The sequence below is a fragment of the Chiloscyllium punctatum genome, chromosome 15, assembly GCF_047496795.1.
Source record: "Chiloscyllium punctatum isolate Juve2018m chromosome 15, sChiPun1.3, whole genome shotgun sequence".
Taxonomy (NCBI): domain Eukaryota; kingdom Metazoa; phylum Chordata; class Chondrichthyes; order Orectolobiformes; family Hemiscylliidae; genus Chiloscyllium; species Chiloscyllium punctatum.
In genome coordinates this window covers 37,742,021-37,759,797 of record NC_092753.1, presented here as the reverse complement: position 1 = coordinate 37,759,797, position 17,777 = coordinate 37,742,021, and the positions used below count along the sequence as shown (strand labels likewise).

At 38.2% G+C, this 17,777-nt stretch overlaps 1 protein-coding gene across 16 annotated transcripts in view; it reads right to left on the bottom strand.

The window, feature by feature from the left end:
* Window positions 1–17,777, bottom strand: part of dmd (dystrophin) — a 1,983,813-nt gene that overhangs the window by 983,506 nt on the left and 982,530 nt on the right. For all 16 annotated transcript variants that reach the window (XM_072585000.1, XM_072584994.1, XM_072584999.1 and 13 more), the window contains 2 exons: window positions 14,272–14,445; window positions 11,652–11,807 (listed from right to left, as the gene is read on the bottom strand). In XM_072585000.1, coding sequence (XP_072441101.1) covers window positions 11,652–11,807; window positions 14,272–14,445 — 330 coding nt within the window. The remainder of the gene's footprint in view (window positions 1–11,651; window positions 11,808–14,271; window positions 14,446–17,777) is intronic.

Below are 17,777 nucleotides of genomic sequence, written 5' to 3'. Positions count from 1 at the left end.
ATCCTGTCAAACCTATTCAGGAACTTGTATGTTGCAACCAAGTTGCTTCTAACTGTTCTAAATGCCAGCGAATACAAACTCTTGACTGAAAACAACAAATGCTGGAGATCACAGCAGGTCAGACAGCATCCATGGAGAGAGAGCAAGCTAACGTTGAGTGGAGATGACTCTTCATCAGAGCTCTAAAGACATTTGTTGTTTTCAGCGCAGATTCCAGCATCTGCAGTAATTTACTCCAACAAACTCTTGCCCGTTCACCCTTCCTTCACAATGTCACTTTCCTGTTTGTGTTAGCCTGATAAAAACCCTTGTACACTGCCTCCGATGCAGTTCCATCCTTCCAATAGGTGACCAATAGGATATCTAACACTCCAGATGTGGTCTCACCTGTGCCTGTATAACTAAAGTATAGCTTCCTAACATTGTAATAAAAAGCAGAAAATGCTTGAGAGCCTCAACAGGTCTGGCATAATGTGTGGTAAGAAATATAGAATTAAAATTTGAGTCTGGAATTGAGAACTGAAGTTCTGGAGAAGTCAAATTGGCACAATATCGTAACTCTATTTCTCTTGCCATAAATGCTGTCAGGAAGGAATGGGGAGACCAATGCAATCAACTAACTCAGTAGTCAATTCTTATAAAACTCGAGGAATGACACCATCAGGACCTGAACACTTGTAATCCCACAGCTTGAGCAATTCACACACCATTCCTCTGGTGACTGAGATCATTCTGAGTTTCTCCTCCCCTTTCATTCCCTAATTTATCACTGTCTCTGGGGTGTTACTTGCATCTAATACTGTGAAGCCTGATGCAAAAATCACTACTCAATTTGTGTCTAATTTTAATTTTCCATTATTAATTTTGTAGACCTTTCTGAAACAACAAACATTTTGCTAACTCTTCCCTGTTAAATTATTTTTGAAAATGTTAACATGTTTTCATATTTCTGACTATCTTTGTGCATTCTAATTTTTCTGTGCCTATTCAATTCTGAAGTCTTTATTTTTCATATGCTGTCTAATCATCCAGTCAGTCAATCACAATTTGCACAATTATGTACTTTTTAAAAACTAATGCTGATATCATCTTTAACCTTTCGAGTTAAATAAGGTGGGTCTGTTCTTTAGAATTTTTTTATCATTCTTTGGAATGTACCTTTGAAATATTCTCTTAAGTGTCTGCTACATTTCAATTGATCTAATCTTTGCCAATTCATTTTAGCCAGATCTTCTTTCACGCCCTCGTAATTATTCTCAAAAAACTTTTAAAACATATCTTGGACCAAGCGCTCTATTATTCAAACTGAACACTAAATTCAATCAAACCAGGATAACACAAGGAGCCAAATTGTGATTGTTAATTTGAAAGCATTATGTTTGAGGTGGAAAGCAGCAAAATAGCTTCCCAGTCAAACAGAAAACAAGATTGACTGCATGTTTCAGACATACAATAAACAATTTGAAATGCCAAAAGGGTACATTTTTATACGGAGGCATTTATTTTAATGTTGATGCTTCCTTCTTTGACTATAGATCAGTTCTTCTGTGATTGTGCTCATAAAAAAAAAGATTTAACTGCCAAGAATCATTCAGAGTGTTCACATTATAAAAACAAGAAATTGCTCACTCTCCAACACAAGATTTTCTTGTGATATATAATCCAGCAGTTGGCAGGTGGCTACCTACCTGACATTTATACCAGAGGCAAATGTCTCTATTATCAGGGGTTGGTATATAATTTAAACAAGCAATGCTCAACACTTATATGAATGTTGTACTTAGCTGAAATTCAAGCCAGATGAATGGCACATCCTCTATCAGCAGTCACTGACCTTTCTATTTTGGTTAGCTGCTCTGCTCTCCTCTCCTAAAAGCATTAACTAACGAATTTGGCATTCTAGTTCCCCAGGTACAAGCTATTTAAATACATGATGCAAAATATTTAACAATATTCTGAATCCAAAGATGCAATACAAATTTTCTACTGTTAAAACAAGATGCTATAAATGTATTAGCATACAGATAAGAGAATTCTTTTAAAAAGGCAGCCATGACTGGCAAGTTTTATTTTCCATTTTTATGCTGTGATGGGAACTCATGTAAGGACACACTGCCATCTGCAGCTTGAATTTTGTCGTCAATAACACTTACAACTCAAACATTATTATGGACCGATACAGTGAGTTTAAGCAACACTGCAAATGAGCGACGAAAGGGAAGACAAAGCAGGGAGATGACAGCAAACGGGGAAAGTAAGAATAGAATGAGGAGGAGGAGCGAAGTGACTGAAGAAAGAAAGGTGAAAGGAACAGGAGAGGGAGAGGAGTAGAGAAAGTAAAAGAAAAAAAAAGAGATGAGTGCAAAAAGAAAGGTAAAACACTAGAAGAGGCTCAGGACACAGGGAACAGGGAAGAGCAGAAAGCTGGATGCTAGTGTCATAAATGTATAAATGAACTAGAAACATTATTTTGACAGCACCAGAGGAATGTACTGTGGAATTAGTATGTTCAAATTATGCAGGAGGGCAAATACTTCACAGAAAATCAAAGTTCAATCCAATATTGAAGCAGGTCTTGAGCAGGTTATTTTGAATCTAATCGTTTGTGTTCGACTTTTTCCAAAAATGACCACCATTTTTAACTTTTGCGTATTTCTTTCTGGGCAGTTGTAAATGAAATAACTGATTTCTCCACATTTGCTCGTTTGAATGACCTTTGGGAGCCAGTGCTGGATACCATTGCCACCTCTACTTATCAAGGTAGGTGCTACTGCAGTATAGAAAACTCATTAAGTTTGCAACCAACATCAGCATTGGACACTCTTAGGTCAGCTAAACAGGTAATCAGAGACAGTAAGTCTCCTTTATGTTTCATTAATAACAAATCTCATTTTAATATAATAAAGTTATGAGTTTTGTTTTTGTATCATAAGGGACTCTAGGAATTTATTGTTGACTTCTACCAATCTGAGCAGTTTCATGTTGTAGTTTAAGGCCAATCTAGAACTGGAATGAAATGGGAAAACTGTATTCATGGAATCCTTGATAGCAAACAGAGAAGAAAAACCTTCATCCCAACAGCCTGCAGGAGTCAAATGTTGCAAGGCCCATCAACTAAATGAGAATATTCTCTTGCAACATGTCATTCCCTCTTACATATGCATTGTTCTCCCACACTGGTTGACCTACTGTGCCAGAGCAACAAAGTTTGATTTTAGTTTTGCAGTAAGACACCCAGAATCACATCAAACACATTATGGTATCCCTGAACTGATCTGTATGAATGTCATGCTCTGTTGATCTACAGTGGAATGTTATAGAGCACAAACCTCAAACTGATTGAAAGTACTTGTGACAAGAACACACAGTGACAACCGGTTTTGCAAAGAAATTAACGATATTATGCAATTAATAAATGTTCTGCAGTCAGCAGGGGGGAATCTACATGAACTAAAGCTCTCACTCTGTCAACATCCTTCACAGATTCCTTGCAGTCATCTCACTTTTGTACTGCTCAGGAATTTTAATCAAGTTATTTACAAGTGGAAAAGCAGTTTACTTATAAGCTAGATTGAGGTTTATTTTCCAACCCAATTTTCAACAGAAAGCAGGAAGAAGAGGGAGGACAGGGAAAGGGAGGAGGGAAGCCATCAAGTGAATAAAGTAGTAAGGAGGGGCAAAGAGAAAATGTAACAAAAGGGAAGGTGGGGGGGGGGGGTGGAGAAAGAGAGAACATAGCTCAATGAAACTAGATGGTAAATGGGAAAGGCAGGAAGTGGGAGAGAGGAACTTGGGAAATACTGGCCAGGGAACAGATGCACAATTCTGCTCACCCTGTTTTTGTTTGTATCAAGATCAATTCAGTTATCAGCCCTGTGCTCACTGACAACAGACTCCTGAACAGACAGCATTTATATTCAGTTTTCAATGAGATCAGTTCAAGTCTCAGATTCAAACTGTTTTTGAAACCGACATGGCACTGGAGCATGAGTAGACCATTTGGACCCTTGAACGTGCTGTGGCATTCAGTAAGAGAATACACCATCTATTGGTGTTTCAAATTCCAATTCTCACCTCGCCTGATAAATTTTGATTCCCTTGCCCAACGAAAAGCTAGCTGCATCTGCTTTCAAATATATTTAATGAGGCAGAGAGTTCCAAAGCCACACAATACTTTCACCTCAACTCTGTTCTATAATGGAGACTGCCTGGTTCGGAAAGGACTTGCAAGAGGGTACGTTTTCCACGTCCACTGAGATAAGACCATTCAGGATCTGGTACATTTCAAACAAGCCATCCCTCACTCTATAATGTGTAGTGGAAACAAGCCAGCTGTCCAAACTATCTGTAGAAGACAGCTCATTCCAGCTATCAATCAAGCAAATCTCCTCTGAACCACCTCCAATGTACTTACAACCTTTTCTAAATGAGGAGGTCGAAACAGCATCCAGCATTCAAGATGTGGTCTCCCAGTGGCCTGCATAATTGACACAGTTTTATTTTTATGTTCAACACTTTTTATAGTAAAGCAAAGTATTCCATTAGCTTTCCTGATGACGCACTCTACCTGCATACTAATGTTTGGTGACTCATGCACCCGAACACTAAAATCCCTCTGCACCTTCTGCAGTTGCTTTCCGTATGTGTGACATTCTGCACTTCATTCTTCCTGCCAAAATGAAGAACTCCACATTGTCAATGTTGCCCTCCAAATTTTTGATACACATTCAACCTAACTGTATGTCCTGCAAATTCCTCATGTCTGCTACACATAAAACTTCCTGATCTACTGCTCCCACACATTGGGAAAAATGCATTGAAACTCGAGCCCTACTATTCCTGGAGATAATCACAAAAGATAATTGCAAACAAATTCTGGCCCCATGTAAACAAATTTATGAATGATTAACATGCAAGTTTACTGGTTGAAAATCTAACTGATTTTTTTAAATCCCTAACCAAACATACAGAGAAACCAAAAAAAAATGTTGGAGTTATGAGCGAGGAATAAATACTGAGAAAACATAATTCAATAACACCAGTCTGCAGGAATGATGAGATGCTTCATTTGAGAACACCTTCTGTTCTCCAATTTACTTTTAGAATTATTTGACTTACTTGCAGGAAGCACAGGGCAAATGGTACACTGACTATAAAGTCTCATAGTTACAGGTTAAAGCTAACTGCTGACAACAACTTTTTGGGAGAAAATAATCGGCTTCACGAGGCCTTGGTTACCTTTACATCAGGGAGATAAGGACACAGGGCCCTCTTCCTGTCTAGCGATCTCTGCCTCTGTACGACTCACACATACCAGTTGCCAAAGAGTTGGCATCAGCCTGTTAACTTGTGGCATCCAGAACTTGGCACAAATGCACAAACCAATCAGCAATCTATTGCTGGCAGAATCTCACTCTGCTTACAGCCCCAGTGCCATGCTATCCCATCTCCCTTTTTTCGTATCTTGCAAAGCAATGTGTGAACGACTGACAACGAGTTGCAGTAATTTTGTTGATAGGAAAAGTGCAGCACTTCTTTCCAAAGTCCTTGGTATAATTTTCATTTTTTTAGACTATTATCAAAAATAAAGGAAGGTATAGAAAACTAAAGAGATGTGGTCTGCATTTGTGTCATCTGCTAAATTAGCTACCATGCTTTTCCTCCTCTCATTCAAGTTACTGGTATAACCTGTACTAGATTGAGGCCTCAGCATAGACTTCTACAGGATATCAATCATCATATCCTGTCAATCAGACAATGACCCATCTATGCAAACACTCTGTTTTCTCCCAGCTCACCAATCATACATTCTCCTTACATTTTTATTTTCTGCACCAATCTTTGATGCAGCACCTTATCAAATGCCTTCTGGAAATCCAAACATCTATCAACTCCCCTTTATCCACAGCATATGCTACTCCTTCAAAGACATCTAATAAATTGGTTAAACGTGATTTCCTCTTCACATTTCCATGCTAAATCTTTCCAAATTCCTAAGTGTTAGACTATAACCTCTTTAATGGTTGATTCTAACAACTTTCACACGACAAACATCTGGCTAAATGGGCTACAGTTTCTTGTTTTGGTAGCTCTCCCTTTTTGAATAGTCTATTGAAGCTTTTCCTGAATCTAGGAATTTTTAGAAAAATAAAGTATCTAACACCTCATTGCCAAAATCTTCTAAGACCCAAGGATGAGGTCCATTTGGACCTGGAGATTTGACAGCATGCAACTTCATGAAGTGATCCATACCGCTTTCTTGGCAATTGTAACATTTTCATCTTCATCATTGCCTTTGACCTCTTTATTTATATCTCCACTTTTGATTTATAGTTAACTTACAACAAAAATGCTTTGCCTAATTGGTTCCCTTCAGAAAGAGAGAGAGCGAGAACGAGCGCGAGAGCACACGTGAGAGAGACAGGGCGAGAGAGAGACAGATTACTCTTTGTTGGCAATCCCAGAGCTCAAGTTCGCTGATGTTACAGTCACAATGATGCAATGAAGGAAGTTAGGGAGGTGCACATGATGTAAAGTAATAACTATAAAAAGGTCTTATGTTGGAAACTGGAGTTAACAAGACTTGGGAAGGAAAAGGCAAAACATCTAACGATCTTTAGTGTGAAAAACTTATATCGCTTTGACTCTCAATAGTCTTGGTAGCAATTTCTAACTTGCAAACATAATGCGTACATCATGGCCATCATGCACTAAATTTCAGACAAAGACCCTCTTCTTATTCAAGCTATTTCCTCTTTTGCTGGAAATAAAGTAGACCCAGAGAATCAGTCAAGGGAAGAGGATGGTAGCAGCAAACTACCCCAACACAAGCAGGAAGTAGTTAACACTGCAGCACATACAATAGCCCATGTGACTAGAATTACAGGAAGAAAATTCTGGGATGGGTGTAGCATTAGAGGGAGATGACAGAGTTAGTGAGGCATGAAGAGCAAAATAAAAATCTCTCTGACGAAAGGATCGGAGTATAAGAATTAAAGCATTGGTGAGCCAGAGGCTGATATAAGTCATGGTGAAAATCTGGGTGAATACGGTGCTCTCTGTTCTCAAGCCTGGATTCAATCCAGCTCAGATTTATTGACATTGCTTTTTTTATCCCCATACTTCAATGATGCAATATGCAATCATGCTTAGCCAGCCCCAGTTCAGTTTCAGGTGGCATGCTTCAGAAACAACAGAGAGGATAACTGTGGTGGGAGATAAAACAAAAAGTCACATTGATACAGCCAAGGATACACTTTTAAAAGGTGAAATTTAAACTAAGCTATTTTGCTTGGAGAGAATAAAAGCTGTATTACTTTAGAAATGACATTGAAATGGACAGACAATGCTGGCATTCAAATTCCTTAAAATCCCTCATTTTGACTGGCAAAAATACAAAAACGTTTTTTTAAAACAAAAATCATACGAGTGTTTTCTCTCCCACTAAAAGTTATGAATATTCAAATACCAATAATATCTCTATTAACATTGCACTACCTGTGGTAGACCAAAATTAATTGGTGTCAGGTAGGATGTCATGCTCCCAGATTATGCTTCCTCTCTTCGTGCCTATACCACTGCCATGAAATGTAAAACCCACAATAAATGACACAGCAGCAAAAATTGCCAATCAACTCCTTTAATGTTTTATATTTGCCATCTCTAACATGAAAGCAACAAAAACAATAATTTGGGAACAATGCTTTGACTTCAAGCTGAGGTGAGGAGCATCAACTCCGAGGAGCACACAAACATCCAATATACATCAATAAACGATCACCACCAAGTGAAGGTTTCTGCCAGCAATGCTGAGTTGGAATATTTCCCCATAGGTCTCACTCCAAAATAATAGAAGTATGCTTCCAGTTTGAAAAATACAATGCCATCATTTTTGGTCCTGAAGCAAACCGATTTCTAACTAAAATATTAGGGTATTCGGATAACAATTGTGATTTGTCTATGAATTGTTATGCAGCAGTTATCAATACCAAAAACAGCGATGGGTATTTCTCTACAGAAACAGGAAATCAAAAGGAACGGCATACTTGAATTTAGGGGCGGAAGAATCCAAAATGCCAAAAAGCATCAACTGAAGCCAACCAAGTTTGTACATCTGATGAGTACTTCTAACCCTCCATCCACTGGAGGAAAAAATAATCCTTCCTTAACATAACAGCAGGAAGGCTGAAACTTACTTCATGAGTTGGGGGCTGCTATTAATGAGTATATACCTTCATCGAACTAAGGAAGTTAGATTTTTTTTAGGTATATCGAAAACAGAATTGTTGTTTCTTCTGCTTCACATAAACAAATTAATGATTGATGCTATGTTCTCTCCATGTTCCACAACAATTTATACATGGCAGCCTCATAGACAATAATGCAACAAAGAGTGAAATTAAAACAAGTTGCTAATTGTTTTACCTGACGGATATCTGCAGCTGTGAACCCAACATTAGCTTAATGATCCCCATGCTGTGCTGAACTTCATTTTTATTTGTGATTGACTGAGCCTATTAATGACTAAATGATCCAATTACTCTGCCTCTTATTCCTCAGCTCAGTCTGGGAGCATGGGGGCTCCCAAAGGGTGCAATTTATTTGTTAAAATATTCCACTCTGATTAAGCATTACTTAATTCACACTGGAGCGGGCCATTCCCTTCACAGGGAATGGTTGGATTCCCAGGCATAAACTACTTTGTTGTTTCAAGATACTTTATCAATTACTGTCTGTCTGGGGAATTGTTTTAAAGTGCTGTACCTCAGATGATAGAGACAGATCTTCTGTTATATTGTAAAGTCATTTACTCCAATATTAGTGCCACACATTTGGCAGAAGAGCAAAGTTAACTCCTGTGAAATTCTTTCTATGACGCAAGAGCTCAGCAGGTCCTTACACCGGTACTGGAGGTCAATCACTAAATATTCCATTGTAATGAATTATTTGCTGAAACGAGAGCCGTTGTTTCTCCAATTTGTTTGATCCCGAAAGTGGATAAACTTGGACAGACTGAATACTACCTTTGAAGTAACAAGTCTGGCCTATTGCAACATTTTGACATGTCCCACCTGAGCCATATGGATTCCTTTACAACCACAGGGCTTTCTAGTTCCTTGTTCACTGAAGTGAAAGCCCACAGCACAATGCCTCAAGTCTGAATACTATGGAGGTTAGTCAGGATTATGTTTTTTTTTCAGAGGAAACCCAGGAGAGTTTATCAAGTGTAAACTACATTCCTAGAATAGTAACAAAGATACATGGTTTTTATAAGTTCTTCATGAATTTGGATGTACACCTCAAACAAATTGTTAATGGCATACATTAATGAAAAAAATAAAAAGAGCAGAATGTAAAACCTGAAGGTGCAGCAATAAATTTACTTATTTTTTGGGAATAATGTGCAGAAATGATAGCTTCATTCAAGTGATTTTGCTATTAATGTTTTGGCTAATGCTCTGTTAGCGATGCTAAAAGTCAATGAAAATTGTGACAATTGGATGTTGGCTTGAATATTAGATCATAATGGATGACTGTTTTATAAAAGCCAAAATAAAGTTGGATTACATTCAGATTTTTGTTATAACTTGCTTATGACACTGTGGTTTGCTTCTATCATATGAACATCCCAAATAACTAATGTTTAATGTTATACAAGGACATTTGTCTTGTAATGGTCATGACAATGTATAAATTGCACACTTCCTGGAGGTAATGCAATTGGAATTACCAAATAAATATATATCTGGTCAATAGGTCAATGAATTTAATCAATGTTATGTCGATTGGATTGCATTTCATTTTGAGTTGGCTTTCCCATTTGGATTTGCTGTCAGAAAATGGATATTTTTGTGGACTCCCATCTCTGGGGCCAGGGATTCAATTTGAGCTCAATAAATGGTGTGATCATTCTGTTGGTCTACCTGCTGCCAGGATCATACATGAAAACTTGTCAGTACTATCTCAATGTAGCCAATAGTGGTCATGAATCCACAGGATAAAACTGCTCGTGTCACTAAATTGACTAAAGGTGACTCAAGAATAAAATAGGCAATTATCAATGATCGAGCAGAGAATGCATTGCTGAGCTATATTTTTAAAGCAGTATCAAGAATCAGTTAAATTGCACATAGCTCTTCAATAGCTGCCAATATTGAATGGATGATAGGTTTCATTTCCTTGACACTGACAGTCAGTTTGATCAGAGACAAAAAAAACTGTCCCTTCGACAGTTTGTGCCACTCTCCCCACCAAACCCCCTCCCTGAATCCCCATGTACCTTCCCCTTCAACCGGAAAAGATGCAAAACCTGCCGGTACACCATTCTACTTGCCTCCACCCAGGGCCCCAAACAGTCCTTCCAGGAGGGACAGAAGTTCACCTGCCTCTTTTCCAACCTAGTTTGCTGCAACAGGTGTTCCCAATGTGGTCTTCTCTACATCGGGGAGACCAAACGTAAACTTAGTGAACGATTCATTGAGCTTTTCATCCGGGTCTGCAGGGGCCGACTGGACTTCCCAGTCACCAATTCCCCCAACCACACCCTTTCCAACATGACCATCCTTGGCCTCTTCTATTGCCACAATGAACCAAACCGCAAATCGGAGGAACATCATCTCTTCTTCTACCTGGGCAGCCTACAGCCCGGAGGACTCAACATTGAGTTCTCCAATTTCAGATAACCTCCCTTCCCATCCCATGACTCCCTTCCCAGCCCCTACCCCTCCCTTCCAGTCCTTCCTGCCACCAACCAGTTCATTCCTTCTATTGACCAACCAAGGTCATACCCGCTACCTGTCTTCACCAATCTGTCCCTGCCACCCCCTTTATCTGCAGCTCTCCCCACACTCACCCCAGTCCTGAAGAAGGTGACTTCTGCATCTCCTAATGCTCCCTGGCTTGCTATGCTCTATTAGCCTCCTGCTTGTCTACATCAGTTTGATTGCTCACACAAAGTAGTTCCCACTGTATCATTTTTCAACTACTTTGGCTGTACAGTATAGCTTTTAGAACCTCCTTGTAATGATACTATACAAGTACACAGGAAGTGAATATTTCCAATCCTGTGTTAGAAAATTGCAAAACTCAATTTAAGAAGCTGGTAATTTGTGAATATGCACTGACCTGCAATAAAACCTGGACTGCTTCCACATTTACCCTGCAGGAAAGGGAATCTCTCACTGACAGTCAGACTGGTCTAAGTGTAATACATTGTCATACAGTCCATAGCTGAACCCAAATACTGCAAGGTGTCTGGCAAACTATTAAGATTTGAAAACTAGTACATGGTAGGGAGGTTTCTCAGGGATAATGGTGAAGAACAATAATGGCAGCTGCCAATGCCACCCACACTCTAATATAAATTTTTGACATCATTTTAGTGGTAACCAGAACAAAATTGGGAATTTCTCCATTCCCTGATCTATTTATGAAAAAATTACAATTAAAAGAGTAGAATGTGACCTTCTATAGGTGCAGAAACAAAATCTTTTTTTTTACTAATACAGAGAAATTATGGCCTCGTTACTTTTGTTTTGACATTCCTGCAGTGATATCTATGTTCTACGTTATATGTTCTGCAGAACATTCACTTGCACTCACATGCTCACTAGCAGAAAAGATCTCAGGCAATAACATAAGAAATTACTAACCTGAGCTCCAAGGTCATTGTACTGTAATTTTAAAGCCGTAAGCCTCTCGTCCAGTTCCTTGGGATTCTCTGTTTGCTGTTTCTGTACAATTTGACGTCCAGTTTTAATTACCGTTTCCACATCAGACTTGACCTCACTCAGGCTCTTATACAATTTCTATAAGTTGGGGAAGAAAAGTTCAATATACGGTCAGGTTTCCAGCACAGAAACTCAGGACAATACTGGATTACATAAATTCTTGTAAAACTCTAGTGCACTATAGCTCTAATAAGAGGCTGGAAAAACAAATATTTTTATTCTGTGGCAATCTGAGCTTGGAATGTGGTAGGTTCATGTACTATTTTTGCACCAATTATTAATTATTACTTAGCTCTGCGCTTTGAAAGAGTCAGGGTCAAATTATATGTTTGAATCTTAAAAATGCTCTTCACTTGGTTCTGCTGGAAGGCTGAGTCCTTGCAGGGTGAACAATAAAAGCCTGGACATACCTCCAGAGTAGGACCTTCATTGGATCTAAAGCCAATATCCGCCAACAGATTTCACTTCAAGGTAACAAATTATTTCAGCATTTTTTTCAATAAATTTGATGTTGAAAGGTTATTCATTTTTCAAACTATCAGAGTGAGTTGCAGTTAAGTGAATTGTAAAAGTTAGCTTTTGCGAGATCCAGGAGCATTTTTCTATTTTGTTCAAGGGTACAACACAAAGGGATCACAACTAAAAATGTGAGGAGTCATTCAGGAATGTTTCCTGAAGCTAATAATTCTGCAGAGTAAGTTACTTCCATAGAATAGAATCTATTGAATACCTGCAGTGTGGAAACATGCCATTCGGCCCAACAAGTCCACACTGACTCTCCAAACAGCATCCTACCCAGACTCACCCCACTACCCTCTCCCTGTAACCCTGCACCTCCCATGGCTAATCCACCAAAAGTACACATCCCCTGACACTATTGGCAATTTAGCATAGCCAATCCATCTAACCTGCACATCTTTGGACTGTGGGAGGAAACCCATGCGGACATAGGGAGAATGTGCAAACCTCTACACAGATAGTCGCCCGAGGCTGTAATTGAACCAGGGTGCCCGGCACTATGAGGCAGCAGTGCTAACTACTGAGCAACCATTAAATAGTTTCATTGTCATCATTAGACTCGGAATCCCAGATTGCTTAATTGAATTCAAAGTTCACATCTACAGTGGCAGGATTTGAAGCTGGGTCCCCAGGACATTACCTGGGTCTCTGAATTAACAATCCAGTGTTAGGATCACGAGGCTGTCACCTCCTACTTGAGAAGGTAATGAATACAAATTGTGCAAATGCACTTAAAAAAGTATGAAAGTATTCCCGAAAGAGAAAGGATTAAAAATTTCAAGTGTTACAAGGCTGGAGAGGTGAACTGTTGCTCTAAGCTCACTAATCCAGAGGTCATATTACGAATTGGAAATGCTTTTCCCAGTCCCCAAGATGGTCAATTAAATATCTTACTTATCAGTTTTAAATAAAAATAAAATCGATTGACCAGGTTTGTTTTTTAATAATCACGACAATTTTTTTTATTATCGGAACAAACCGAAAAAGAAGATGCAAAAATCATACACAGGTGGTAATGTAGAAGTATACATATATTTCAGTCTCTAAATAACCCAGAACACACATTGTCCCACACCTGGTAAATTATGAGAAAAGTTGACTTCTCTCTGTTAACGTTCATTGAAAAAAAAATCACTTTCTGGATATTACCGTTTTTGGCTTTCAAGAATACACATATAGAATTTTCATGGTCTGTTATAATGATACTCTGACTTGAATGGTCAAGTCACTAATCACTCTCAGACACCTAGACGTCTTTGTCCTTGCTGCGGAAATACAATATTGGCAGGTTCCTACAATCACTCTCCCAGAAGGACAAATAGGTTCGGTAATGACTTTAACAAGAACGTTCTTTTCAGGACTACGAAAGATTAGATGACCAGTGCTCACGTTCCCCAATTCATTTCAGAGACCAAAGCACTCTCCACGCAGTCACCATTCACACAGGCCTGAGCAGGGGCCTACAGCATAGCAATCAATTGTCACCAGTCAGGTGATTTCAAGGAAGCCTTGTTCAAAGGAAACTCCAATGTCCACAGCGACTTTTCAATGATCACTGGGAAAGAAACCGCAACAGTTTTTCCATACAACTTGAAATAAATCTATTTTCTACAATCCTACAGATCTGAAGTCCTCAAAAAAGTGTTAAATGTGTGAGTCTTTCATAATATAAGTGGGAATCAAATATATTAAATTGGAACAGATTTTTAGGAAGAATAACCTTCCCCTCTTTCCAAAGATTTTACCATTATCTGTCAAATTAGCTGTAAGTAAAAAAAAAAGTGCTTTTGCCTGCCATTTGCCAATCTATTAGTCAGAATCCTCAAACTGAAAGGAACTCAGAAATATCAGCATTTGTCAATGATTGTTCAAATCAATTGAAAACTTATTGTCAGAGCTTTGACTGTAGGTAGTGAACACATTATTGTTCAGTAGTTTCAAATCTATTGTTTAAAAAAAAACTATTATTGACATTCAAAAGACTCCAAAGAATAGGAAAAAAAAATGAAGCAACCACACCTACCATACAGTGGTCAAGTTGGGACTGGACAATCTCAGGTTCCACACTATTCATCTCCAATACATGTACATCTGTTTTCACCTCATCCAAGAGTCTTTTACACTCCAATAGATGTTGCTCAAAATTTGCTGGTTTCTGGAATAAGCGAAACTTCGTAGAAACTTCCTGCAGCTTCTTCTGTAGATTGAGACAAGGGCAGGTTCAGAGGAAGTGAAGATCCATTAATAAAACTAAACATCAGGTTTAGAAATTTCCCATTGAAACCTCACAATGGAAGTAGTTCCAGTCCATTTTTTTAATTCCTCCACTCTAAAAACAGCAAGCATTATTTCTGCTTCAGCATGTATTTGTGTTGTAACAATTACATCTCAAATCGACCTTATTTAGGAAATTTACAGAACAATTAGAGAGTTTGCATAACGCTGAGAAATACATGCAAGTGCATGAGGACAGTGCAAGAGGCAGAGTCAATCATAGAATCAGAGTCTTCCAGCATGGAAAGAGACTTCTGGTTGATTGTGTCCTCTGGTCGTGAAGCACCTATTGAGTCTCAAATACCATTTTACAGCACTTGGCATTTCAAGTGTTCATCTAAATATTTGTTAAATATTGTGATAGTTCCCACCTCTACCACCCTTTCAGTGAGTTCCAGATACAGACACCAACTTCATAAAAATAACTATTACTCAAATTTCCTTTAAACCTTCCACACCTTTGCTTAAACCTATGCCCCTTGGTTATTGACTCCTCTACTAATGAAAGGTTTTGTCTTTGCTACATTGTCTATGCCCCTCATTCTTTTGTATACTTCAGTCAGGTCCCCCTCACCCTTCTCTGCTGTCAGAAAAGTAACTCCAGCTTATCAATTTTCGGCTTATAGCTAAAATACTCCAGTCTGCAATGTCTCAAGCACTCTCTCTTGAACAGTCACATCCTTCCTATTGTGTGGCAACCAGAACTGCATTTAGAACTCCAGCTGTGGTCTGATACAGTCAAAATCATCCTTTCCTCCTCTCATATTCAATACCTTGATGAATAAAGGCATAAAACTGTCAGTAATGTCCTTATATATTGGCTTTTCTATCTCTCAATGACAACTTGAAGGTTTATAGAATGTGATTGCCCCCTCTAAGTTCCACTCACCTTAGCTAAATTGAGGAACCATTTAAACTATTGTTATTGTTATAATTGACCCCTCAATCAATTACGCAACACCGTCTCCTCTTTTACACTTCTCCTATCTTGCCTGATAATTCTATACCTCGAATTATTGAGCTACAAGTCCAGCCCCTCCCTCAGCCATGTCTTAACAACAATGATGCCAGATCGCAATTTGTTAATTAGCAGTTGCAACTCATCTATCTTACTGACAAGACTCCTTGCACGAAAATAAATGTCACCCAGCCAGGCCATTCTCTGTTGTGCCTGAACTTGATTACGCACACTCCAAACACACTGTGGGTTGAAATGTCCTGAGTGAAAAGATACATATAGCATCATGTACCACACAACAAGGCAATAAAAGAGCATACAATCAAAACAGAACAAATTATGATCTAAAATGACAGTCTCATTCTTGCACCCTGAAATTAAACCATCAATACTCATGTACAAATGCTTAACATATTTGTTTATGATCTGTACATGCTGCTTTATAACAAAGGAGGTAATGCATCGGCTAAAATATCAAAGGATCTCCTATATGAATATTCAGAGCATGAATTCAAAGCTTTTAACTTTCTCATTGCCACAAATGGGTGCAAATGAAGTTCAACAATTCTCCTGTGTTCAAACAACTAAATTGTGGGAAAAAGAATATCTGCATTTGGTTCCTCATTCGCTCTTCAAATATCACTGCAATTCAAGCATAATCCAGTAGCACAGCTGGGGTTTTTAAAGAAATTCTCATTCAAAAAGCAACTTTAAGATGTTTTCAGAAGTATCATCATGACTTTACATTCCAATTAAGATACCTGTATTCAGATGTGACCAATAAATGTCAGCTCAAACAAAATCTCTATTCTATGTCATCGCTAGCTAAGCTGACAGTTATGATACTCCATTAGCTAAAATATGACTGACCAATATTAGATATAACGAACATATATCAGAAGAGTCGTACATATGCTTATACTTATTTGGAAGTCATTTAAATAATACTGTGTTTCAGCACCAATAGTAAACATGTCCGTTCTTTGGAAACCATTAAATTCCTGCTTAAGATATTAAATAAATCTCTTCTATGACCAATTAAAAAAAACATAGCAAATTATTCACGAGTTAGATGACAAATAGCAGATATTGCAACACAACTGATGAATACCAAAATCTAATTCTGCATTTTTCCATTTCATGTCTGCCACTGAAATGTCCTGCACATTACTCATCTGTAAACCATGAAACCACGAGAGAACTGAACTACAGAAACAGGTCTCTCACTTGTATCATGCTATGAATGATTTTCGATTTGAAGTGACAGGATGATGATGATCATAAAAAGCTCAGGACTTCAAATTTTCCCACCATGTAATCACAGTGCGTGACAAGAAAGACTAAGTATTTTGAATAAAAAAGAACTCTAGAATTTTTCCACATTTGCAAGTAATCTATGTTTGCATTCTTCTGGATTAATATATAATTTAAATAACAACTTGCATCATTTAGTGTCTTTAATATAGTAAAAATGACTCAAATTCATTCACAGAAATGTATTCAAACAACATTTAACACTGAACCACTGACCCAGATACCAGTACAAGTGACAAAAGGCTTGGGCACAGAGGTAATTTTCCAGAGCAAATGAGTGGAGAGGAGAGATGTCAAGAGATGGAAAGACTCAATGAAGGATACCCGAGATTAAAGCTAGGACAGCTGCAGGCATGGTTGTCGATGGTGGGATGTTTGAAAATCCTGAACATGCAAGAAATAAGAATTGAAGAAGTGTAGAAATATAAAAAGCTAGAGAGATTACACTGAACAGGAGGGTTGATGCTATTGAAAGATTTCATGAAAGTCTGAGAGTTTTTAAATTGAGGCATTGGTGGAATGCAAAGCATTATAGTTTACCAAGTACAAGTGTGATTCTTGAATGGACACCCAAGGTTTTGGTGAGATCAATTTTATTCAGGATGCAAACTCAAATGCATGTCAATACAGCACTGGAACAGTCATGTCTAGAGGTAACAATTAAACGAACTATGGCATAAAAATGACCAAAATAAGTAGCTATACAGAGGCACTGATTATTCTAACACATGTTGCTGAGGCAGTATGTTTACACATTACCATCATCCATGATTCTTTCTGATACATATCAGAGAGCTTCAAGTGTTACTAGCTGGCACAGATTAAGACAATGTTGACAGCTTGCAATAAACCTGAAGGCTCATTACAAAAAAAGTCTGAGTAAAATTTGTGACTTGGTATTCTCACGGAGATATACCTCTTAATGATGCATACCAGTGTTGGACGTTTTCATTGTACAGCTTGTTAAATTTCATCACATTTCA